General features: G+C 39.3%; 1 protein-coding gene across 3 annotated transcripts in view; it reads left to right on the forward strand.

Annotated features, from left to right (window-relative positions):
• Window positions 1-67: 67 nt before the first annotated feature.
• Window positions 68-26,648, forward strand: part of VCAN (versican) — a 120,195-nt gene continuing 93,614 nt past the window's right edge. Inside the window, exons 1-5 of one of the 3 annotated variants that reach the window (XM_030324106.1) lie at window positions 68-489; window positions 12,098-12,173; window positions 17,172-17,549; window positions 20,734-20,908; window positions 20,994-21,121. In XM_030324106.1, coding sequence (XP_030179966.1) covers window positions 12,104-12,173; window positions 17,172-17,549; window positions 20,734-20,908; window positions 20,994-21,121 — 751 coding nt within the window. In that variant the 5' untranslated portion in view covers window positions 68-489; window positions 12,098-12,103. The remainder of the gene's footprint in view (window positions 490-12,097; window positions 12,174-17,171; window positions 17,550-20,733; window positions 20,909-20,993; window positions 21,122-26,648) is intronic. The other 2 variants (XM_030324100.2, XM_030324113.2) reach the window with 2 other exon arrangements.

Raw genomic sequence — 26,648 nt, forward strand, 5'->3', positions numbered from 1 at the left:
GGCAGGCGGTCCCTACCGCAGGCGCGGGGAGCTGCCTTTCCGCCCCTCTGCCTGCTTTCCAAGCCTGGGCTCTTAGGAGTGGCTGAAGCTGCGGAGCGCTTCAGGAGCCCGTGAATGAACCCTCCTCCTCTTCCTCCTCCTCCTCCTCGCTGAGTCTCCTCCTCGGTGCTGACGGTACAGTGATATAATGATGATGGGTGTCACAACCCGCATTTGAACTTGCAGGCGAGCTGCCCCGAGCCTTTCTGGGGAAGAACTCCAGGCGGGCGGGAGCAACAGCCGCGAACATTAGGTGCTGTGGACAGGCGCTGGGACCGGGATCTGCGGCCAGCCCCGCATCCTCCTGCATCCTTCAGCACCGTCCCGCACCCTCCTCACGCTTCCCCAGGCCACCGCGCTTCCTATGTGACCCGCCCCGGCAACACCGAGCCCACTCGCTCAGCGCTGCGGTGATTTTTTCCCCCAAACTGCAATAAGCCGCCTTTCAAGGTAATCACGTTTCTTTTGTTCCCCTTAAAAAAAAAAAAAAAAAAAAAAAAAAAAAAAAAGGAAAAAAAGACGAGCGAGCTTAGAAAAACGAAGTACATTGTAATTGGTAGAACACTTTAATTAAAGCAAAGAGAACTAGCTGTAAGGCGAAGTTAAGAAAATATATGCACTTTAAAAATGCAGGTAACTTTCAGAAGGACGTTTGGAGAGAGGAATACCGAGGGACCGTGGTGCTGAAAAGATGCAGACAAAAGAAGTCCGGAATCGGGTGGGGGTAGAAGGACTAACGGAATTGGGGGAAGGGAGGGAAGAGAATTGTAGCGAACCCTTAGAAAAGTCGTGGGGTCTTGAGCTGGAGAGCAGGAGGGACCAATGGCACCTTGAGCTTTTTTTTTCTTTTCTTTTTCTTTTTCCTTTCTTTCTTTTTCCTTTCTTTCTTCTTCCTTTTCTTCTTCGTCTTTTTTTGTTTGTTTTTTGTTGTTTTTTGTTAACCTGCTCGAGGCAAAAGTTTGAATGGGGACTCCCGAGACTTGCCCACTTGCAAGTCCCCGAAGCCGCCTTGGTGCGGGCCACCTGGCTCCCGGGCCCCTGGTGTGTGGTCAGTACCTGGTGTTCCTGGAATGCTGTTCCAGGGCAGCTCCTGACAGGACGGTCCTGCGCCCCAGCAGCCCGGGACCTGGGCGGACGTGACCCCCTCTGCCCGCAGGCAGTCTGGGAAGAGGTCCGGCCGGGAGATGGGCAGGGTCCCCCGGCTGCGTCTCTTTGGGGACTTGGGGGCTGTCAAGGCCCTCCTCGGTGCCCCAGGGTTCTTTTGTCCTGCGCGCGGAGCGCGGAGGACGGGCCGGGAGGGAGCAGGGTATGGGGGTGGGGTTGTTGGAGTGCCGCGGAGGTCTGGGAAGCTCCTGGGCGGGAAAAGCTTGACTTGAATCATCAGAGATGTGCAAGAATTTTATCTCACCCAGAAGAGCGAAGTGGAGCCTTCCACTGTGGTCTCAACGAACAAACCCCGTGCTCAGAGCGCTCTCCAGACAAAGGTGGCGCGGGGACCCGAATCTCGGGCCTCTAGGACCAGCCCTCTCGCCCCGAAAACAGCAGCTCTCCTTTTTCTTCCATCTCCCCACCCCCTCCCAGCTCTTGGCCCTAGTTGAGCAACTTTACAGGCTAGCGGAGCGGCCAGGGAGAGCGTGTGCCGGGAGCCCCAGGGGACGCCCTAGGCTGGAGCGTCCCACCACCCTGCAGAGGTGTGGGCGCCTCCGGACGACATCCCTAGTACGCGCGGATATGGGGGCATCAGGGTTGTCCCGGCTCGCTGTCTGTGTCACTGGGCGTGGAGCGGCCACTATGTTAGGCAGCGGAGAACGAGGTAGAAAAATAGTGTCATAGCTTAAACTATTTGCTCTCCTATCCAGCTGCGCCCCAGCAAGTCCTGCTTTTCCCCGGGAGATACAGCGGGAGGGAGGAGAAATCTACGCAACCTAGGGAGAGCTGTCCCACCGTGCGCACACCCACAGACTGAAAGACAGTCTTGCTATCTATGTCCCGTATCTCATCTTTGTCTCTCCGTCTTCTGGCTCCATCTTCTCTGCCTCCCTTCCCTTCTCCCAGCCTTTGCTCAGTCTCTTGCGCTCCTACGTCCCCTCCCCCACGGCTGACAAATGAATGGCTAGTGTGAAATCCCTGCCTCCCCGATCGGCAGAAGCAGGCAAGGAGGGAGGAGCGAGAGAGGCTGGGAGCTCCCTCGGAGCTGCCCCCAGTTGGCGTGCTAAGGGCTTGCAGAACCCAGATGTCTAGGAATAGGGTGTTTTGTGGCGGATGTGGGCGCCCCCTGATGGACAAGTTCAGCACAGGTGGAGGAAACCGATGCCGCCCACCAAAAAAACCAAGGAAGCCACTTTTACAACCATACATTCAATGATGAAGAACCTTTAGTCGTTAGTTTTAAATTTAAGAATATGCGACGTAAATCTAGGGGTTTGAAGGACCAGGAATGGAGACCTTGCCTTTGTGAGGTACGGAAGTGCGCTTGCTCCCAAGTCCGCGGGGATGTGCTCACTGCTCTCAGCCAAGTCTGCAGCTTGGTGGAGAAGGACCCATGGCCTGGGGCGGATCCAAGTTTTGGAGGGCTTGCTGTTCAGTCTTAAGTATTACTTTCAGAAATATAGTACAGAATGCCTTACTTTTGGAAACTGTACTAAAGCCCTTCACCACTTGAACCCAATGCTAGGGCCCTGCCTCAGGATATTGCAAAGGAAAGGCCCCCAATTCAAAGTTTAAACTTACTCAATTTCAAAACACAAGCGAACGTGGAATTTTGGGGGGAAGAAGTGCCCCGGGAGGAAAAAGAAGAGAAGGGATGGGAAGAAGAAGGGGACGGTGGAAGAAGTGTAAGAAAGGAACAGAGATATGGATGAAGCATGCAAACAGCCTGGAGAAGGCCGGTAGGGTACGTTTCGAGGTTTGAGGCTGAATTTCGCGTCTCCTTTTGAGATATATTTTAAGTCCCATACGCGACAACAAACGCGACTGAAGAGGCATGCCAGGATGGAAGGAAGCTAGCCCTTTAGAGGGGCTGGGGCCGCCAGCCGACCCCCACTCTCTCAGCGGGCGCGGAGGTAGGAACCGCGCCGGGCGCTCCTCGATGCGCCGGAGTTCACGAGCCGCCGCCACGTGGGCTGGGACTTCAGCTCTCGGCCCGAGACGGGTGTGACTTGGGCTCAGAGACAACTGCTGCGCGGAACCGGCTGTCCGCCCAGCCTGAGGCTGGCGGGGCGCCTCGGGTCCCCGCCTAGAGGCCAATAAGGGCGGGGCCTTGCTCTTTCCGGAGGGCGGGGGTGGGGGCGGGGGCGGGGCGGGGAAAGGCGGGGCGGGGCGGGGCTCACTGGTGTGAGCTCCTTGGTCTCGCACCCGGCGCTGAGGCTGCTGGCTGCTGTTACAGGCTACCCGACTGCTGTCCAGAAGGTGCTAAACGCTCTTATTAACAGTTTGAAAAACATTTTTCTCGCTTCTTGGGAGTGGTAGGAGGAGTTTTTGCCTTTTGACAGGGAGAAAGTAAAGATATACTCCAAGCAGACTTTTTTTTTTTTTGGCAGAAAAATGACATGAGTTTATTCTGTGCTCCATATATTGGCTTTTTAAATATGTTCAAGTCAGTTTGAAGACTATTTTTAGTCAATTACAGGACTGATGGAATTCCAATGAGCGCAAACATTAAGGGGCTGGGGGTGTAACTTAGGTCCCTGGGCATCAGGATCCTTAGCTCGGTCCCGCCCACAGTGGGAACTCAGCACATATTTATGAAACGACTGAGCTAGTAACCCCCGGGGGAATGGGGCACAGTCTAGACGCTGCCACTTATACGCTGCATTTTAAACTCTCCTGCTTCCTCGCTTTGCCTCGGAAGAACGGGACTTTAAGTCTCTCTGAGATCTCAAATTTTCATATCTAATTGATTCACGTTCCCTTTCTTTTTGACTCCTTCTAAAAGCTGTGACCTAAATTATTTTAAGCACTGCTTGACAGCTGTGCCAAACCTATCAGGCAAATATTCATGTGAAGTCCTAAAATAGGATGTTGTGAGTTTAATATAAAAATGGGAAACCATTAGTGGAAGCAACAACTAGTTTCCTGAGATAAAATCTGTTCCCTGTTTGGAGAATATGTAGTTTGGAGGTAAGAGCATATCGAGCAGAAGTTCTCAGGGACTGACTTGTAGTGCTGATTCCTCAATAAAGAAAGGAATATTTCACAATTGTGTATGCCTGTCCCAACTAATACTGCAAAGGGTTCCAATGGATTCCAAAGTGATTGAGCAATGACTTCCTCCAGCAGGAAGTCCACAGTCCTTAATCTTATGGTTGGTGGGAAGAGGGATGAGATTAAGACAATCTGAGGATTTATGTCAGAACTCAAATTTTGTTTTGTTTTTCATAGTAGATAAACTAAAAGTTATTCCTAAATTGTATTTCCTCCTTTAAAAAACTGAAGTTTGAAAAGAATCTCTCTGGATTTAAATGTTTACACATGTAGGTTTCCTCTAATTCTCTGTGCTTATAAACTGGAGGGGAATGTCTCTGATATTCTAAGATACCTATATCTGCATGCTTGGAAATTCTGTTTGAAAGGACCTAAAAAGCTAACTTAAGGCTGAATATGATTAATGTTAAAAGATATAGTCTTTGTTCTCTCTTTCCTCACCTTATTATTATAAGTACTTTGTGGTTGATAATTGGTCACTAATTGAGCTTGAGAGCACAGAGATCCACCAAGGCCGTCTCCCAGTAGTCATATAACCAAGCTCTTCTTTCCTAGTGCAGTTTAAGCCTTTTTGTTGACTTCATTCATGGACAGACCTCCCTGGAAACTGTATTTAAAATGGGATATTACCCTGTGACTGAGGCCAACTTCTCAAGACACATGGTTCTTTTGAGGAGAAGAATGAGTGAATATAGTTAGGCGATTATTTCACCACCCACCTAGAGAAACCAGTTAGGACTCACAAACACTCATTGTTGGGGGTGAGTTGCTGTAGTCTGAAAAAACATGCTGATTGTTGCATAGGTCTCTACTTTACCAGAAAACACAAGGCTGGTACTCCCTCTGATTGGGAATCAGAACAAAGGGAAGTAGAGATAATTACTGAATTTTTGCTAGCTTCCTCTGACAGCCTAGGTTTAGTAAACTACACATATGCACACATATACATTTATGCATTTATATTGTATTTATATGTATTCTCCAGGTTTTTTGGTTTTATTGATTGATTGATTGATTGATTGATTTATATTGACTGCTGGCTTCTTATCCCTGAATGTGTCAGGGTGGTTGTATTTCATTGGTCAGTGCAAAGTATCTTTGTTGAATGTGTTTGCCTGTTATGTTTCCTGAAACTCCTCTGGATGGATCTGTCATCTATAATAGGGCATAAATGCAGATCTATGTTTAAATTTACCTGATTTCTGCCACTCTCTATATATCCTACTTTCTTCTTCTAAGAATTTTAAGGGGTGTTTATGTTTATAAAAATGAGATTACATAGCTTATTATAAACACATACATAATATGTAAGCTGTAATCTTTTTATTTTTAAATTACTGAGTTGCTATCACCTGTGGTGTGGTAGAATGATCACTTGACTTGGAATCACAAAGCTTGATATCAAAATCTGTTAAATGGATATATAGTTATACACATCAAAAGGGTGACTATCTCTGGGAAACTTTGGCAAATGAAAAACTATACAAATAAGTGGTGTTAATATATTACATCCATGGGACTCATACTGATATATTCTATAATCTTAATAAAAACACCATTACCCAAATGACATATTTCCTACTAAATCCATAAAGTGAGTTAGAAAGGAGCATTTTGCTTTAAAAATTGTCTAGTTTCACTGAACAGGAGACAGAGTCCAGAAATATACTAAAATGGACATGGAAATTCAGTGGATAAGAAAGATTATTCAACAAATGGTTTGGAAACAACTGATTGATCCATTCAGAGTAAGAGTCAACCTCTACCTCATTTCTTATCCTCAAATAAAGTTAAGATAGAGCACGTATGAAGTGTAGAGAATGACATTTAAAAAATAACTAGAGGTGGGGTGCCTGGGTGGCTCAGTGGGTTAAGTGTGGGACTTGAGCTCAGGTCATGATCTCATAGTTTGTGGTTTCAACTGCCCACCCCGCCCCCCCTGCCCCGCCCCATGGGTCAGGTCAGGCTCTGTGCTGACAGCTCAGAGCCTGGAGTCTGCTTCGGATTCTGTGACTCCCTCCCTCTCTGCCCCTCCCCCGCTGACCCTCTGTCTCTCTCTGTCTCTCAAAAAATAAATAAATGTTAAAAACAAATAAATAAAAAATAATGAGGAAATTATAGGATTTTTAAAATAATAAAATAGAAATAGAGAAACCTGTTTTAAGCAAAAGTAAAGATCCAGGGGCACCTAGGTGGTTCAGTCAGTTAAGCGTCCGACTCTCAGTTTCAGCTCAGGTCATGATCTCATGGTTTCATGAGTTCAAGCCCCACGTTGGGCTCTGTGCTGACAGTGCGTAGCCTGCTTGAGATTCTCTCTCTCTCTCTGCCCCTCCCCCCGCTCACACTGTGTTTGTGTCTCTCCAAATAATAAAGAAAGCTTAAAAAATATTTTTTTTAAAAAGGAAAAGATCCAGAAGCCGTACTAGAACAGACTGGTAGGTATGAGTAAATAACAAATTATTTACACAAAAACAAATATCACATTTGGAAAACATCAGCAACATAAGATAGACAAAGAGCTAATAACTCTTTGGATATAACAAGAACTTTTACAAATCAGTGAAAGACCACAGTCTATCTAAAAACTGTCACATGTGATATGTAGGCAGTTGGCAGAAGAAGAAATGTGTTTTTAGTCATATGAGAAATTGCTCATCCTCATCCATAATTAAAGAAATAGTAATTAAAAAATGATATGCTGCATTATTTTTTCAACCACAGCAGTAAAGATTTAAAAAGTTTGATAAAAATTTGTTTTGGCCAGGTTGTAGGGAAATTGGATCTCTCACATACTACTGTGGCAATATGAATAGGTCCATCTTCTTTACAAAATAATTTGGTAATAGCTATCAGAAAAATTTAAAACTGCATATACTCTTTGACCCAGCAATTTTTATTCTAGATATTGTCATATAGATATTGGTACAAATATCACCCAAGATGAATGGACAAGGACAACCTTTGCAGCATTGTTTAATACAAAAATTTGGAAACACTGTAAAGGCTCCTCATAAGGCTCATCATCTATGTGCTTTGGTGAAAATAGAGCATGGGAAAGGGAACAGAGAGTGCAGTGTTTTAGAGTAATGAGGAAGGAGTTAGGCAGAGAAAAGAGCACCACTAAGGGGCAATGACATGAAAAAGCTTAGTTAAGTCCAGCTTCAGGAATCCAATTGGAGGTTAATGATAAATTCACATGGGGCCATTGCTCCTCTGGGGTAAGTTCAGAGTTAAACAAGATTTCTTGTTTAACCATGAGATTTTTCTCTGCATTACAGTGATTCCTCCTGTGAGAGATCACCCAGGAGCAATATGATAGGTAGTACTCATTATATCCACCTTGTGGTTGAGATGTCCTGGACAATTGGTTGTCTAGGTTTACTAATTTGAAGACTAGAAGGCAAGAAGTCTGTGTCCCTAAGTCACCCTTTGCTCACCAGATCTTCCACAAGATTAAGGGAGAATATTAAACATCTTGGCTATCTTTCTTCAAGGCAGCCCATCCTGGGCATGGCTCTTACCCTGTCTGCAAGACATGTCTCATGGTAGGAGTCCTATTGACCTTGTCTCTTGTGTTCTCCCAGGCAATTAAACAGCCTCCGTCAGCTGTGCCTTGATTGTTCAGTGACTTTCTCCTCTTCTCATTGACTACAGTGGAGTGAAGGCTAAATATAGGCACTGGCTTTCATATCTCTCAGGTCTTTCTTTGCAGATAGACTTGTTATCACTAGCAGATTATGCTTACAAGACAGACACCGAAGAGCAAAAGAATAGAAGTGGGTGTTGGAGAGGTGCTAAAAAAAAAAAAAAAAAAAGAAAGGTTTTAAAAGTTTTTCTTATTCAGCAACATCAAATGCAGAAGGTAAACAGTGTGCCTTAACAACCGTGAACATGGACATAGCCTTAAGAAAATTAGAGAAATGGAATGAATGCCCATAGAGTCCCAGGAAGAGGCCACAGAAATATAGTTCTAAGGCAATTAAGGTCAGTAAAAGCACTCTGAGATATTTACTAAAGAGATAAATGGCCATTCTTTAAATCAAGTGTTGCAAGCTCAGGTGCTTACAGGGAACAGGCATGGAGTAGAAATGCATGAGAAACCAAGTGGGGCCAGTGATAACCTTGAGTTCATGAAGCCAAGGTGAGAGGCTGCTCCTTGCCTAGTGCTGATTATTGGCCAGCAAGAATATGCACCTAGAATTGTTTGATCTGATTTTTCAAAAGAGATCTGAGAGACTTATTGTGAAAACTCCAATTTTTAAATGCTGGGAATTTATTGAAACCTATTTATACAAATATATTTCTAACATGACTGATTTCTCCCTTGTATTTTTAATGCACTGGCTTCCTTCCCTAGATTTGTCTTGGGGCAATTTTAAGTCAAGCAATGAGTACATTTGTTCTGTAGATGAAAGACCATTTTCCTCCCTCCCTTAAAAAAGGGCACTTTTATAAGGGTGAAGGATGGCACAAAACGTTAAACTTGGAGTATCGGTCTTAGAAAATTAGGATGCAAAAGACCCATCCCTGGGTCAAGGTCACGCCTTGTCTGATTTTGTTAGGAGATCTGACACTCCAAATATTGACAAACATCAGATATTATTGTGTCATGGTACACATTCAACTGGACTGGTTTAAATACATTTCAGGTGTTAATTACCCTACATGCCCACATTCTTAAGAGATTGTTGGCACTTCTCTTCAAAGTGTGTTTCAGAACTGGTAAATAGAGGCATTGGTCATGCATTTGGCCCATAAACCTTTCTCAAGCATCTACTCTGAACCTGGCACTGTGGAATATTGTGGTAATTAGCAAGTTGAACGTGATACTAGGTCTGTTCTACAGAGACAGCTGTTCTACAGAGGAGATAAAACATGTTAGTTTACAAGTAATAACTTAAAGCATATAGCAATAAGTTATATGGCAATTTATTGTAAGCATAAAGTTATACACTGCTTCTATAATGGTAACCTAGATTATAATTTTCATATCCAACAGGTTCAAATACTTTTCTTTTTACTATTAGTGATATGAACACAGAAAGAGAACATCTATAGAAAACCTGAATCAATAATTTTAATAAGAAATATTGAGTACTGAATACACTGTATCACTGACCTATATTTCATATGCATTATTTTATCAATCCTCACGTTCACTCCAACAGTTAAGTACTACTTTTCATAATTAAGAAGTTACTGAAAATAAGAGAGTTAGTCACTTATCCCAAATCACAGAGTATTAGTAGAGGATTCAGAACTTGAATTCAGGGTTGTTTGAAAATGGAGACCAGGCTTTTAACATTATGATTATAAAATAAAAGTTTCCTGAAAAAATAAATAATTTCCTGAATAAATAATTTCCTACCATCATGAAAGAAAAAAATGTTCTCAATTTTTTTCTTTCATGATGATAGGAAATTATTTATTTTTATAAAAATGTTTCTTAAATTCAGTTAATACTTATGGAATTCATTTTCTTTAATAGATTTTTTTAAAGTTTATTTATTTTTGAGACAGAGAGAGACAGAGCATGAATGGGGGAGGGTCAGAGAGACAGGGAGACACAGAATCTGAAGCAGGCTCCAGGCTCTGAGCTGTCAGCACAGAGCCCGATGCGGGGCTCGAACTCATGGACTGCGAGATCATGACCTGAGCTGAAGTCGGACACTTAACTGACTGAGCCACCCAGGCGCCCCATAATAGATTTTAATAATACAACCTAAAATTTCACTTTTGCAGCTTTAAACTATAGAATATGTGGAAGTGATATTTTTATTTTTTTCTGAAATACTGTAATAGCATTGAAACACAAGTGAATACTTTCTGCTTGCTATGGTAGCTTATAAGAACTATGGAAATGTAGAAACTAAATTTTGCAGTTAGTGTTTAATAGTGTCTACTACATATTCCATTAATTATATGATAAATAATAAACTTAATTATCAAGATTAATCATCTGTAGCAAGGATTATCAACTGTATGCTTTTCATTGTGAGTTGTCAAATAGCCTATATAGATGGGAAATATATATATATATATATATATATATATATATATATATATATAATTATTAGGTTTAAAAGATGCTCTTTAGGATTTTGTTATAGAGAGGTTCCAATGCTTATTTCACAATATATAAAATAAAACAATTAAAGGGAAATGAATAGCAAGGAAAAAGGAGTAACTGTCATAATTATGAAATTAAACTTGAACTCAAATTGGACTTGGATTTTACAGCATTTACGTCTTTTCAGTCTAGGTTTCCTAACTCATATTGAATTTATATATGTTCTAAGGAGGATATTAGGAAGTTATTTAGGACATTATTTCAAATGTGTTATGATGCCTTCAGCTACAAGTAACAAAAATCTCCGATTTTATTGGGTTTATGTAATAAAGGAATTTATTTCGTTTAAAAAGTAGTTCAAAGAGACAGCTTACTCTGGCCTAATGTTTGAGGGCTTAAGACCTAGCTGTCCTGATTCTTTCTCAGCTTTGTTGCCAGAGGCTATCTTATACACTCATGGACACAAGAAGGCTACACCAGTTTGAGAAGAAGTAACCTATTGTGACAGTATTCCCTGAAGAAAAGCAACCACCTCTTTCTTTTTTTCCTGTTCTTAAGGTGAATATACCTTTCCCAGGAGCATCCCGTCTATCCTGCTGAGATCCCCTCACATCTCATTAGTTAAAAACTGTATCATGTACTCATTCCAAAACCAATCGGCAAAATGAATGGGAGCAGTGTGACTGACTTAGGATAATCAGCATCATTCCCTTTGGCTGGGTTTGACCCAGGCTCCTCTAAAGTGTATGGCTGTGTAAAAGAGGATAGATACTAGAATGGAATCAGAGTATTGTTGGAAAGGAGAAAGAAGAATGGCTACTGAGTACCCAACCAAGAGTGCCTGTTATAGAATCGTTCTAAATGCAGCTAAGGAGGGAAGAACGCTGGGGATCAAGTAATCTGCAGTTCTTTTGAGATTGGCTCTTTGCTTTCCAGATGGTCCCCAACACTGGTACTTAGCCGCCTCATAATTACAGCTCCATAGAAATTCAAGCTGGAAGGGACCGTTCTGAGACCCAGACTGTTAAATGTCTTCCCCAAAGCCTCACAATAAATTAATGGCAAAGCCAGGGCAGGGTTTCTTGACTCTCAGAACAGAGTGTTTTCTTTATTTTTTTTCACCCTTCAGACTTTAGAACTGTTGGAACTGCTTTAAAACTCATGGCAAGCCCTGGTCTTTTTGTAATTAACAGCTCCTTATAATACATTTGTTTTGTTTGTTCAGCCTCCTAGAAACTAAATTGAGTCTGTGCTTTAAAAAGCCTGCTGAAGTCCTTATTGCCTGTTTTGATAGCATGTGCATGAGCCACCACCATGTTCTTTCCCACCTCACATTTGATATGAATCCTTTTCTTTCAACATCTCTCCCTATTGGTTCCCCATCTTCCTTTGCTCCATCTGTGACCAGCTTCCTGTTTCTAAATAGACATTGTGGTCACCTCTCCCTCTTTGTGCCCATTCCTAGCCACTAGTTACTTCGGCTGTGGTCTTTATTGTTCTTTCTCCAGCCCACCGGGTTGCGGTTGTCCCACACATCCATATTGTTATATGTTCCCAAACTTGGTTTTGGGATTATTTTGGTAACTACTGCATTGAGTGAGAGTCGAACTAATAATTAAAGTGTTGGGATGACTTTTCCTATTACGAATTCTCTCGTTTCTACAATCTAAGAGGAGCTGTACCTTGTACTCTTACTATATACAATGCACAAAATAGCATGGTGACTTATGGCCCACCGCAAACCTGAATGCTTATGATTTCCTTTGTGTTTTTCTTCATTTCCAGGACAAGATGTTGATCAATATAAAGAGCATCTTATGGATGTGCTCTACCTTAATAGCAACCCATGCACTACATAAAGGTGAGTGTGGTTTAAGTTTTTTTTGGTGTTTAGTGAAATAAAAATTTAAGTGCTAGAGCACAGAATGGCCATATGGAGTCAATAGAATAAAGAATTAGTTTTTGATCTATTTAGTGATTTATAGTGCTGAACACTTTCAGCTGAAATAATATTATTTTTCATTTAATAAATGGTTTTAAATAAAATGAAACAATGAACAGGATGCTAAAGAAGCAAGTGGGTTTTCAATAAATTCCCAGATTACTTTCAGATTGCAAAAGTGCTCATATATACGTATTTTTTAAAATCTGTCATCTTCAATATACTCAAAGCCTTTCCTATAAAGAAAGACTATCAAACCCTCAGGAGGCTACAGTGTGAGAAGAGTCAAAAAGATAAAGAGCAGGCTTACACCCAGGATTTTACCCTCCACATATATTACCTTTTCCTTTCCTTTCTTTTCTTTTCCTTTCTTTTCCTTCTTTCCTTCTTTCCTTTCTTTCCTTTCTTTCCTTTCTTTTCCTTTCCTTTCCTTTCCTTTCCTTTCCTTTCCTTTCCTTTCCTTTCCTTTCCTTTCCTTTCCTTTCCTTTCCTTTCCTTCTTTCCCTCTTTCCCTTCCTTTTCTATTCTCTTCTTTTCTTCTTTCTCTATTTCATTAAACTTAATCTCCTAGTTATATGATATAGGCAACAAACAAATAAACTCATAACCCAGGTATTTTCAGATTGATGAAAATAAAGCTTAGTGATATGATAAAGAAGTGCTTGGGGCGCCTGGGTGGCGCAGTCGGTTAAGCGTCCGACTTCAGCCAGGTCACGATCTCGCGGTCCGTGAGTTCGAGCCCCGCGTCGGGCTCTGGGCTGATGGCTCAGAGCCTGGAGCCTGTTTCCGATTCTGTGTCTCCCTCTCTCTCTGCCCCTCCCCCGTTCATGCTCTGTCTCTCTCTGTCCCAAAAATAAATAAACGTTGAAAAAAAAAAATTTTTTAAGAAGTGCCTGAGTAGGGGGAAGGTGGGACGGCCTCTTTGAGCAAGTAACATTTAAACTGAGATATGAATGACCAAGATGACTGTCGGAGTTTAGGCTCCAACAATCTGTTAACAGCCCAAGCGCTATTTCCTTCAGTGTAGTCAGGAAATACAGGTGAAGGTCACAGACAGGGAAGGACAATAGCACCCAGTAACAAGGGAGAACACTAAAAGGAAATACAGAAAAGAGAGTTGGTTTAGATGGGTAGTAACAGAAGGGGAGAAAACAATGGGAGAAACTTGAGGGACACTTAAAACAGAGTTTAGACTTTCTGCTTAAGGCAAAGAAAGCACTCACATAAACAATGGGGAAAAAACCAAAAGCACTTATGATATAGCTCCTTGACAGTATTTTATAACAGTAATAATAGCTAGCAATATTGAATAATTTCTACATGCCAGGTCTTCTGTATGTTACATAGTTAATTTATTGAATCTTAACTCTCCAATGAGGCAGATGCTTCTATTCTCCCCATTTGGCAGATGAAGAAACTGCACTACCACAAGGTTTGGAGGCCTACCTAATGTAGAAGATTATATAGCAGTTTAGTTACAGAGCCTGGAGTTGAACCCAGGCAGGCGGGCTCCATAATCCATGCTATGAACCACTATATTACACTTTATTCCAAGAATCAAGTTCTTTGTAAATCTGTGATCATGATTAAGAGATATAATTAGTTGGGACTAATTTCAGAAGAATTTAATTTTTTCATATGAGGCACAAAAGTTGAAAACGTAAGATCCAAATAAAACAAATTTGCCAGTTTATAGTAGGATACACAGCAATAACTTGTTAGGAGTTAACACAAGTGTTTTCATCTTAAGCTTTTCTCTGTTTATTACTAGGCACTCAAAAGGTCAATAACTAACATTAATGAACACCTTGTCCACTGGTTATTGGCTTTATTTTAATGCATGAAGCGTTCTGTGCTTTAACAATACCTATTTTATTGATTATCTAGTGCTTACCTAGTTATTTGGATATTCCTCTACTATTAATAAATGAGTTCTGCACAGTCATGAGCAAATGAATGAACAACAGAGTGAAATTTATCACCCTAGAGAGTAATAAATTCTCATATTCTCAATCTGACATTTATTTGGCCAAGGGGTGTGTGTATGTGTGTGTGTGTGTGTGCGTGTGTGTGCGTGTGATCAAATTGTATAGATGGAATTTATGTCATTCTTCTCCACAGAATTTACCGACAGAGAATGAAAGGCAATTGATCATTCGTTATTTAGAGATTTCTCCCTTACGCTACTCATATAGACCACAAACCACGTGGTGGGAACAGTGAACTTTGTGTTAATTTTCGTTTTTTACTACTTGCATTGTTCACAGTTTCAGACAAGTTCTTACAGGTAGCATTAAAAAAAAACATGTATAGTCTGTAAACATTATTCTCTGAACTACTTAGTTTCTTCCTTAAAATATTTAGATTTAGTGAGCTTAGTTCTTATGACCCAGTGCATTAAGACTCAAGATTTTATACACAAAAGACTTGACCACACAGCTTTTTGTTAATCCTGTTGTTAAGACTAGATTCTACATGAATATATATTTATATCTGAACAAAGCTTTTGATTTCCTTGTATCTGTAAACATCTAGAACAATAAATAACCCTTGGGTAATTTGCCTTTTGAGATCATTTTGTTCCAATATATTTTTACATAACAGCACAGTTACTGAGCAACACTTGGAGTTTTAGAAACCTTCCAATTGGATACATTGGATTCCATCTCATATGTGCCTCTACACATCTAAAATTGTGAAAAGAATGATAGTTTAGTAATAAATATTAAGGAATTGGATGTCACTTATCTTAAACTCATTTTTAAGGAGATGATAAAGAATCTCATAATTTATATCATAATTGAGGTTGATGGTAAAGCTTTTTTTTTTCCATTAAAAAACCAATACTTTGTGGTAATGTTTATCATCTAAATAATTCTTTAGGAAGGAAATGAGCTTTCCTAGAACATACCGTAAATGGAGATTTTTAGATCATAGAATACTTAGCCCTTTCCTTCTCAGAACTCCTATTCTTGGCAAAAAAAAAAAACAAAACAAACAAACAACCTTTGTGTTGTCATCATCTTCCTAATGGGGGCCAAATCAAGGGATTATAAATCAGGTAGGGAGTCCTCTGTGGACTTTATAGATTTATTTAAAAGATCAAGTTGCTAACTGCTGTCCGTGCAGATAACAATTAAAGAAATAGGATGAGATGGAAATAGAGTGGGTGTAGACTCTGCAAAGGGACTAACACTAATTTAGGGACAGAGGAAGAACCCAATAAGTACCAAAGTTGAAAGATTCCTTGATTAGTTGTGAGGAGACTTGTGTTCTGGCCCAGGTCTGTCAGCAGGCAGCTAGGATCTTAAATGTCACTTCCTCACAGTGGAGCATCCTTAGTAAGGGATTGGACTAGTTTCACTCTGAGGGTGAGCTTTAAGTAAGACAATTTATTTTATAAGCCAAGAATTTAATAGAATGGAATTATTCCCTTGATACTGTATTTAAAGGTGATTATGATCTTAGTAACATTTAAAAGACTAACTTAGTGCAGTTAATAGTGTATTTTTATTTAATTTTGTTAAGTGCCTTAAATCCTGTTTTGGGGCAAGTTATATATAGATTAGTAAGATGATAAAGAAATGTATGACAGCTATGACCACTATAAATTAGAAATATATGACTGATTTCTATCATAAATACAGTAAATATAATACTGTATTGGTTATTTTAGATTTATTTGTATCATATGAGAGATTTTATAGTCCAGCCTTTAAGAAGTTAAATTTCAATCTTTAACAATAAAGAGCATTTTTTTCTTAAAGTGCATAGTATCTCCATATCTTCCTGAAATTTTCAAAATGACTTATCCCCAACTGAATCCACAGTGCTATGTTGACAACTATATCATTTCTGATACATGTCTGTATTGAGATATATGTTCCCAGTACCTTGACTACTAACACACTAAGTGTTACATACACATCATTTTGTTAAGAATTATTATTTCACTCCAGCTAGAGGCTACTTTTAACTTGTTCATATTTTCATGAAGTAGGATTGCTTGTGTATGAACATAATTTCTATCTATCGTTATTGCCTGCACATTGTCTACCAATTAGTCAGGACTGGAAAATGGGAGGAAGTGGTGGGAAAGGGTTATGGATTCCTGTAAGAATAAAATGTCATTTATTTTGCATATGATACTGTTAAATTGCACTCAAGGTATTCTTTCTCCTTAAAATTTTAAGGGCTTAAACAGAAAGACATTCTGCAGATTAATACTTTAGGTGGGGGTTAGGTGAACAGACCAAATCCTACCCCCCCCACCCCCACACACAGGATATAATTAAGAGGTAATGTTTCACTGCAAAGTGATTGCAGCTGGATTTGTTATTATGAGGAAAGCCTTTGGTTCAAACGCTGAACCAAATGAGGTTCCTTCAAGTGTTAGACTTCTTCCTGCTCCAGTCTACTGAAATATATATATTTTTTAATTTTCACTTCCTCTTTGAATTTTATTTTCATTTCCTCTAAGGTAATGTGGCAGTTATCTTAAATGATTTTCCTCTTCTGACAGGTAGACATAAATTCTTCTTTCAATTGCTCTTCCTAACATTGGTCCAATCTTTTACCCACATTACCAATTCTAGTCTCCTTTTGCTCTTAATTGCTTACCTTGCTATACATGCTTATTCTATTACTTATTTTGTACATATTGAACTCTAAGTTACAAATACTTTAAAATGAATGCTATATTTTTAGTACATAAAGATGAGCATTTTTAAGCCATATCTTTGTTGTGAAACATGGTTAAAACTGTATACTAGTCTTTGTATATAAACTCATTCTAATTATCTCACCTATTGAAAAAGTAACCGAACCACTTGTAAGGGTTTCTTAGCCACTCACTTACTTAATAGACTTGGTTGAGTTTTTTAGGACTGTTAATTTTGTATTTTCTATTTCTCCTAGTCAAAGTGGAAAAAAGCCCACCTGTTAAGGGCTCCCTCTCTGGAAAAGTCAATCTCCCTTGTCATTTTTCAACCATGCCTACGTTACCACCCAGTTACAACACCTCTAGCGAATTTCTCAGAATCAAATGGTCTAAGATTGAATTGGACAAGAGTGGAAAAGATTTGAAGGAGACTACTGTTCTTGTAGCCCAAAATGGGAATATCAAGATTGGTCAGGGCTATAAGGGGAGAGTGTCCGTGCCTACACATTCCGAGGTCGTCGGGGATGCCTCGCTCACCATGGTCAAATTGCGCGCAAGTGACGCGGGCCTCTACCGCTGCGATGTCATGTACGGGATTGAAGACACACAAGACACAGTATCATTGGCGGTGGACGGTAAGGCTTCCCAAATCTGTAAGACATGATACCTGGTTCAGAAGTGTTGTGAAGCAGTACTTGAAGTAAATGGTGTTCGGAGTTTGGACAAGTGGAAGAAACATCAGTCATTTCAACAGTTCATGCCTTTCACCAAAAATCAACTATTATTTCTTTAAAGGTCAAGGAAGGTGACATTTTGCACAGCACCTTCACTGATTCAGGAAAGTGCAGTATAATGGAATTAATGAATAGCTCAAGACATGATAAATAGTTCAAGAACTAATTATTTCCTTACTTTGACCTACCTGTCTGTGATTACTTTTTAAGACCACAAAGGCTGATCTACATTTTATTTTAATTTTTACGACATGTGTGTATGCACACACACATGTGCACACACACGAGCACACACACACACACACACACACACACACACAAACCTTTTCTCCTTTTTCTCACTGTCCTAGCATAATTATTAAAATCTTTGAGTTTCTTTTTAAGAAATATAAATTCTACCTTAACTTACATTGAAGAAATAGGGCATTTAATAAGTATCATGGTACATGTCAGAGTGCCTTAGAAAGGCCAGGACCTAAGAAACATTTGCATTGGATCAAAATAAAATTCGGTGAATTTTTTGATTTAAAGGTCAATACACTAACTGTTATACATTAAGGCTTGCAATGAGGCATTTTCATTTTAGCCCTCTTTCAGCGGTGGTTTGTATGTCATTTGAATTTAAGTTAGGAGACAAAGCAAAGAAAAATTGCTTTAATTGGGTACACACATAATACCATAGCTCTTGGAAACAGAATATTTTGGCAAGTTATTAAGCAAGATTCTAATACCCAGACATGATAGAACAGATTTTTCTTCCATCCCTCCATTTTCCTATAAAATATTTACCTTTCAGAAATATATACAGAGGGTTTTATTAAAACTTTCTTCTGTAGCCAAAAGGAAATACTTTGAATTTCAGATGCAGAGAATTAATTTACTGTACATTCTTTTATGTTCAGATTCTGTTACTGTCTCCTGTCAATCTATTTTTACGTTGTGCAGGCATCCACTAAATATCCTGGGCTCTTCAGTCTTTTGACCTTTTTATTATTTATTTTAGTTAGCCTAGGATTGTTTTGCTGTACTGATATTTTTTTTTAATCTGTGTGTGTGTTTGTGTATTATATTTATATCTTATATAAATAGATTATTAATAAATTATAAATATATAGTAGTGGTATATGCACACTATGTATAAATTTATATATATTTTTAAAATCTCTAAAGGAATTTAACAACTTCTTACTAATTTCACCATTAAAGAATTAGCGATGGATTTTCCCCTTGCCCCTGCGAAACAATGAAAATCCTCCACTTAATCTCCTTAGCCCCATGAGGTCTTCAAATTATCCCAACAACTGCAGATACTTATACCAACTGATATTCCCTGCCCTGCTCTTGGAGGCCCCTTTGTGCCCCCTTACAGTCTTCAGTGCACATGGAAGATTTTTAATTATCAAGAGGACTGTTGGAAGCTTTGATCGACATAAGACTAATTTAAAACCATTCAAATTCTTGCTTAAGCCTTAGAGATCACTATAAGCTATCTCATACTTACCAGATAGTATGATACACACTTCCTGGCGATTTTAGAGTATTTCTATAAAGGTACAAATTTTTGGAAAGGCATTTGATGAATTTTTCATTGCACTGTCAGAAATGGGAAAATGAATGTTAGTTGTCATTGCATCTACTCGGTGCCTGTGCAGGTCTTTTTGTGTTGACACTTATCGGAGGTGCTCATCTATGACATGGCTAGTCTGTTCCCCTGTATTTACTTTATTGGCACATAACCTGTCTTGCAAGAAGGAGACATTTTAAGGATGGGCATATGGAAGACAGTCTTATAACTAGAAGTGAGACTGTGGGACATAGACTGTTGTCAACCCAAGGGAATTACTAGGAATAAAAAGACAGTGGAAGCTATCTTGGAAACCAAAGTCCATTCTGCATAACAAAAAAAGTGGTCTTAGGCAATTTGACCCCTAATAAAATCTCATCCATAAGACCCAGTTGCCCCAACTTTTATTTTCTAGTGACTTCCCAGGCCCCTTACCTTGATTCACTTTGCAGTCTTACAGAAACGAGTCACCACATTTAGTGCAATTAAAGATGGAGATGCTCTTGTTGAAGTAAGAGGAGAAGACCAAAACCTCACTCCTACCCCCACCCTCGTCCCCACCCAGTTACTCTTCCCTCAGCCCTCTGACAATTCCTTGAGCCCTGGAGAACAGCTCTAGAACCACTAGACTATGCAACTCCTAACATACAGCAAAGTGGAGTTGGAGGCAAGTACCAAGATGCCTGGCTTCAACTCAGGGGAATCTGGGTAAATTTACTTCAAGCCTTCTTTGGGATAAAAATCGTACATTTTATTTGTCTTAGTGGAAACCCTCAGTTATGCTAGTCAGATGGTGAATATGATAAGCAGTGGGTGGGAGTTAGTAGCCTATACAACATTTTTAAAACTTTTGCCTAATTTGACTTTCATATCAGGTAACATAAGCAATGTTAGGTACACTTTATTGTGGGGGGTGGAGATTAACTCAGTATATGATTAAGGAACAAATTAGTAATTGGAACAAGCCTTCTCGCTCATACATAGTCCATTGTCTTCTTCTTCTTAGTACATTGTTTCTGGAAGTAAATATCTCAATGTTTTATGTTTGGAGGAAGCGGGGTTAGTGAATGTTCCATGTGCTTCTATTCAGTTGGGCCTGGGTAAATAGGGCAAGTTGACCTCATGGCCCCTTAACTCTTTGTATCTCCTGCAGGACCTACTCTGTTTAGTTGTCCAGTGTTCCCATGATAATGTGAATACCACATGTAATTGGAGAAGCTGTCCACTCCTTGGAATTTTAGTGGCCTAAATCTTTTTCTTAGATTGTTGACATGAGAATAGAAAATTCCTGGTTAAGAAACTTTCTAATGGAGCACAATGGGACACCTGGGTGAACGGCATTTCTGGGGCTCCTCACATCACCATAACTTTATGTAATGCCACATAAAATGAAAATAAAGTATCACCATGGTGTTATTACCATGGGAGCAATTAATTTGATGTATTACATCAGTGAGAAACTTTGCAAATTATGGTGGGATATTTGAACATGCCAGTAATTGCTTGTGGCTCTCTTTGCAGGGGTTGTGTTTCACTACAGAGCGGCGACAAGCAGGTATACTCTGAATTTTGAGACTGCACAGAAGGCTTGTGTGGATATTGGGGCAGTCATAGCAACCCCAGAGCAGCTCCATGCCGCCTATGAAGATGGATTTGAACAGTGTGATGCAGGTTGGCTGTCTGATCAGACCGTCAGGTGAGAGGTCTGGGGGCCACAAGCTGTAATTCATTAATTTGAGAGTAAGAATAAAGTACTTCTTACTAGTCTTTTATTTCCCCAGATATCCCATCCGGGCTCCCCGGGAAGGCTGTTACGGAGATATGATGGGGAAGGAAGGAGTCAGGACCTATGGATTCCGTTCGCCTCATGAAACCTACGACGTATACTGCTACGTGGACCATCTAGATGGTACGATGTTTGAATTTCTAAAACTTCATTGGAACTAAGGAAATTGAAGAAGGACTGGGAGCACGTAGGAATAGAGCAAATTTTCATGCTTGTTTGGATTCCAAACAGCAGCATTTAGTTTAAATGACCGTATGATTGTGGTAAAATAAGCTTAAATTAAAGTGGAAAGAGAAGGAGGAGTGTCCAAATGGTTATGCAGGTTAGACATTTCTTTAGTTAATGGCAGGTTTTCTTTCAGGCATGCTGCTATTGGACTGTTTCCAATACACTTTTAGAGCCTTAAGAATAGAAAGCTGTAAGGGTGGTACCTATTCTTGTGAGAACTTCAGGTAAAATGCTGTGATGACAAACCACTATGAATCCAAGTGCTGATAAACACCCAGAGCTCAACTAAATAGTGTAAACTAGCCCAGGAGGGATTCTCATGTTTTACGTCTTCTTGTGGTAACTTTGCTACACTAATATTCAGAGCAATCATACATTCATTCAAGCAATCAACACATTAAAAAAACCACCTACTGTATGATAGGTACTCTGTTAGTCATTAGGGATATGAAACCAGGTAAGATATAGACCTTACTTCAAAGATGTTTTGAGTCTGATTGATTATGGCACTATCATTTCTCACTAGGCATGAGTCAGAGGTTCTTAAAAGCCAGTGTGAGTTCAGTAGTGGCAAAATCACAAGAGGGGCACAGTGCAGTTTTACTGTAAGACACATGGAATAGAAGTTTCTGTGAATTAAATATTGAATTGGCTTGTACTTTTAATTTTGGATGGCTGCATGTGAAAAGAAGAATCTCAGCTTTCTTATGTGTAGAATAAAGAGGTTAGACTAGATAGTTTCCCTGGTCCCTTCCAACATTAAAATTCTATGATTCTGTGTTTCTGTGAGTTGAATAAACAAGCTCAGAGACTGAAAACTAGAAACTAAGTAGCTTATATTTTCCTAATGCCCTGACTAAACTTGAATAAGAAGTCCAACTTACCAGAAGGCTGCTTAAGTGTGGTTTTCTAGCATCTTACCATTCTTATTATAACTACCATTTAAGAATGGTAAATGTATTTTCTAAATTAGAACTTTGGATTTGAACAATTTCCATTTTTGTATAGGGACAAAGGGAAAACATCTACAAAATCCAACCTATGAGATACATATATGCTATATATGCTATATATATACTGAATTTTTTATATTAAATATAATTTATTGTCAAATTGGTTTCCATACAACACCCAGTGCTCATCCCAACAGGTGCCCTCCTCAATGCCCATCACCCACTTTCCTTTCCCTCCCACCCCCATCAACCCTCCGTTTATTCTGTTTTTAAGAGTCTCTCATGATTTGGCTCCCTCCATCTCTAACTTTTTTTTTTTTTCCATTCCACTCCCCCATGGTCTTCTGTTAAGTTTCTCAGGATCCACATATGAGTATATGTATCTGTCTTTTGATTACATACATACAGATACATACAGTATCTGTCTTTTGATTACAAAATATGGATGTGTGTGTGTGTGTGTGTGTGTGTGTGTGTGTGTGTGTGTGTGTATGTATGGAATTTGAATGTTTTTGTTTTAGTACACAAAGTTGAAAGAGAAAGACAAAAGAATCAGTATAAATACTAATTTAAGCACTGGCTGAAATTTCTGTCTGCAGAGTAATAAAGCTTTTATTTGTTTTATAGAAGAAATTTGACAGTTCTGGAGGATATTCAGCATCTTTACAGTGACATTGTTCTAGAAATTTTTTCTTCCTTGTTTGTTGTCCCTTGGAATAATTAGCAAATCTTTACACACTGATACTTTCCTTCTTGCCCTGAAATTGGACTGGTGTGCAGGGGGAGGTTAAAGAGGGCTTTTGTGAGTGAGGATGTATGAGGAAGATCACAAGATCACTCTTGTAAAGGTCTCTCTCCTTTTTTTTTTAATTTTTTTTAATGTTTATTTATTTTTGAGAGAGACAGAGACAGAATTTGAATGGGTTGGGGCAGAGAGAGAGGGAGGCACAGAATCTGAAGCAGGCTCCAGGCTCCGAGCTGTCAGCATAGAGCCCGACGCAAGGCTTGAACTCACAAGCTGAGAGATCATGACCTGAGCTGAAGTCGGACCCTCAACCGACTGAGCCACCCAGGCGCCCCTCTCTCCTTCTTTTACTGAAGTATATGCCTTTCTTTGAAGTAAAGACCATTGGCTAAACTTTGAATTGATAAAAATTCGTGTAGAAAGCTGACTTTAAAGTTACATCTGATGTTTCAATTGCCACACTGATAAAAGATTATTTGAAGGTGAGCCAAAATTCCTCATAAGAGAAATTTATTATTGTATTCATGGGTATCATAATTACTACCTATATTTTATTGTATTTTTGACAGCAAAGTATATGTGCGAGAGGGAGTAAAAATTAGAGATATTGATGTATTCAGAATGCATGTGATGGAACATACATCCAGTTATGAACTAAGGTGCAGGAGCTTTAGATCAGAAGCCAAATTGTTCCAGATGGTCTAATGAAAAAGTCAATTAAGTATAAAATGAAGTGTAGTTTAAAAAGATAATTAATTTTGTGTTAATTTAGTCATTTAAAGCGAGAGATGTTTAGTTGATGGATTGTCAATCCTCTTTTTTTCTTCTTGTTTTGTAATTCACATTCATTCTGATGTATGTGTGTCTTAAAAAACTCAAATAATTATACTCTTTTCAATCCGGCTTATTTGGGGGAGAAGAAACTATTCTGGGTCTTACTCTAAGAAGATTGTAGCACACTTATACATATGAACATAATATTCAATTCTATTTTTTAAAAAAACCTAGTAAATATAAAATAGCAATTATATTAGCTATATCCATGAGCAAGGATTCCAGTATTAGTTGTGTTCTTGGAAATGGTCTAGACACTGTGTTGGCTTATTAGCCATGATTCGATAACAGAACACTGTTACTAAGAAATTAATGGAATTAAGATTCTAAAGTAGGAAATCTAGAAATTAAGATCCACAAAACAATCTATTAGGAAGTTTAATCTGTGTTTCCTGGTGAAATAGATTTGGAAACATTGAGAGGGTTCCTTATTAGGAAGTTTAATTTGTGTTTCCTGGAAATGTAGGTTTGGAAAATTTTGAGAGGCTTTAGAATAGAGTTGAGATGATTATACAGTTCAGAAAATCAAGTAAATGATTAGAGTTATCTAGAATGCTGAGAGAGCAGTCTTGGGAGGTAGTTAAGGTCCTCGTAATAAAAGAACAGGGGTGCGCCTGGGTGGCTCAGTCGGTTAAGTGTACGACTTAGGCTCAGGTCATGCACTCACAGTTCATGGGTTTGAGCCCCTCGTCAGACTCTGTGCTGACAGTTCAGAACCTGGAGCCTGCTTTGGATACTGTGTCTCCCTCTCTTTCTGTTCCTCCCCCACTTGCACTCTGTCTCTCTCTCTTTTAAAAATAAATAAAGATTAAAAAAAAAAAAGGAACGGGAAGGACCTCCACTTCATCCCAGCTCTATCACTTACTAGTTGTGAGATCCTGAACAAGATTTCACCTCTGTTTCAGTTTATTCTCTGAAATGGAGACCATGAGAATACTTACCTTTTAATCATGGTATGAAGATGAAGTGAGTTAGTGTGTAAAGCTTTTATCACAGTGTGTGTCACAAAGTAAGTGCTCAAGAAATAATAGCTTATGGATATACAAAATATTCTTTATTTCCACTGAATTCATCAAAAGAAGAAATGACTTTAAAATGGCAAATTTAGAGGCACCTGAGTGGCTCAGGAGGTTGAGCATCTGATTCTTGATTGTGGCTCGATTCATGATCCCAGGGTAGTAGGATCAAGCCCCATGTTGGGCTCCACCCTGACCTTAGACACTGCTTAACATACTCTCTTTCTCTCTCTCTCTCCTCCCTGCCCTGCCACTCTCCCCTGCTCATGTGCTCTTTTTCTAACATAAAAAAATAAAAAGTTTGCAACTCTGTGAATTAGGTTCACTATAAGGACATTTTTTCTGACAATGAATACTGCTAAATACAGAAATAATCCTCACAGACTATAAAATTTCTTCTCTGGAAGTTTCTTAAAACTAGAATTTTCCTAAGATGTTCTGAGTGCAATGCTCTGTCAAAGTCAGAGCCATGGTATTTTGAGGTATATAGAAAATAACTGGAAATGGGTCACTTTATGAAGAAGGGTGACTTTCATGTCGTCATTTTGAACATGATAAGTTGCTTGAACATTAGTGAAGAATTAAAATTAGTACAGTGGCAAAAAGAATTCCTATGTTATTCCTCTTAAATTGTTTACAACAAGTATTCTCTGATTAGAACTTTAGCTTCTTAAGTCACAGTGTTCAGGAATTAATCTGGTGTATGATTCCCCACAGAAGGTCATGGGCGCATAAACATGTCTACTTTGCTAGTGGGAGATTTAAATAATTCTGAAAGTGCTTTGTGAATTAATGCATTTCTGTGCTGAAGATTGGCAGTTTGATAGGAAATATTTGTATCATAGCAAAAAATAATTCCTAAATAAGTTAGATAAGATAATGTTGGAAACAATGGAGTACAATGTAAATATTTCATCTAAAAACCCCACTCAACCGCTTAAGGAATCTTTGCTTGCTTTTTAATAAAATTAATAGATTGACTGTTTATTTGATTTCTTTACGGTAGCAGGTCCTTGTAAGAAAAGTTTCCTTTTATAAAGGTGTTTAATTTTCCTTGCAGATAAATCATAGGGTTGTAGGTGAGGTCAAACTGCTTTCATTTTCAAGGTTGACCCCACTTAATTTCCTTGCAATTGAGTCAATGCTTCCAGTCTCAACCATACATTCAACAAATTATTGACCTATGATCTTCTTGCTTGGGGACTTACATCCTGTCCTTCTATGGCCTATGTTTTCTTTGTAATCCTACCATTTGGCTATTATTTTACCTGAAGTAACTATTACCCTACCATTCTGATTTCCTGGCTTCCACACAAGGTTCCCAGAACTTTGATGTGTCTTTCACATTTCATGTTCTCTTTCATTTTTATGGACTCTCTCCTTAATCTCATATCTGCTTCCTAAGTCCTAGTTGACCTTGATCACCCTTATATCTCTAAACCTTGAGTGTATGACTATAAGCACCTCCACCCCCACAATGTTTGCTTATGCCTCTCTCTCTCCTGTAAGACTGTGACTTCTGGGAGGAAAGGAACCATGTATATCCCCACTATGTCCTTGGCACATAGTAGGGACTCCATAGACAGAGTTGAATAAATGTATGAATTCTTGAATTAACCTCCAAACCAGAAGTGCTCACTCGACTCGCCGTGCTTTGCACTTCCCCCTTGAATAACTTCACGCCTCTCTAGGCTTTAGCATTATTCTAGTTGGTTCCCAAATTTTCATTGCTACAATTTCCTCATTAATTTAATTTCACATTTGTTCTATTGTAGATAAAATATTCCTTGTAGGATGAATGAGGCACAAAAGTACATCAAAATAACAAGTGAAAATGAAGATGTTAGTTTCTAGTTTTGCACGTTTAGGCCTGA

This window comes from Lynx canadensis, chromosome A1, assembly GCF_007474595.2.
Source record: "Lynx canadensis isolate LIC74 chromosome A1, mLynCan4.pri.v2, whole genome shotgun sequence".
Taxonomy (NCBI): Eukaryota; Metazoa; Chordata; class Mammalia; order Carnivora; family Felidae; genus Lynx; species Lynx canadensis.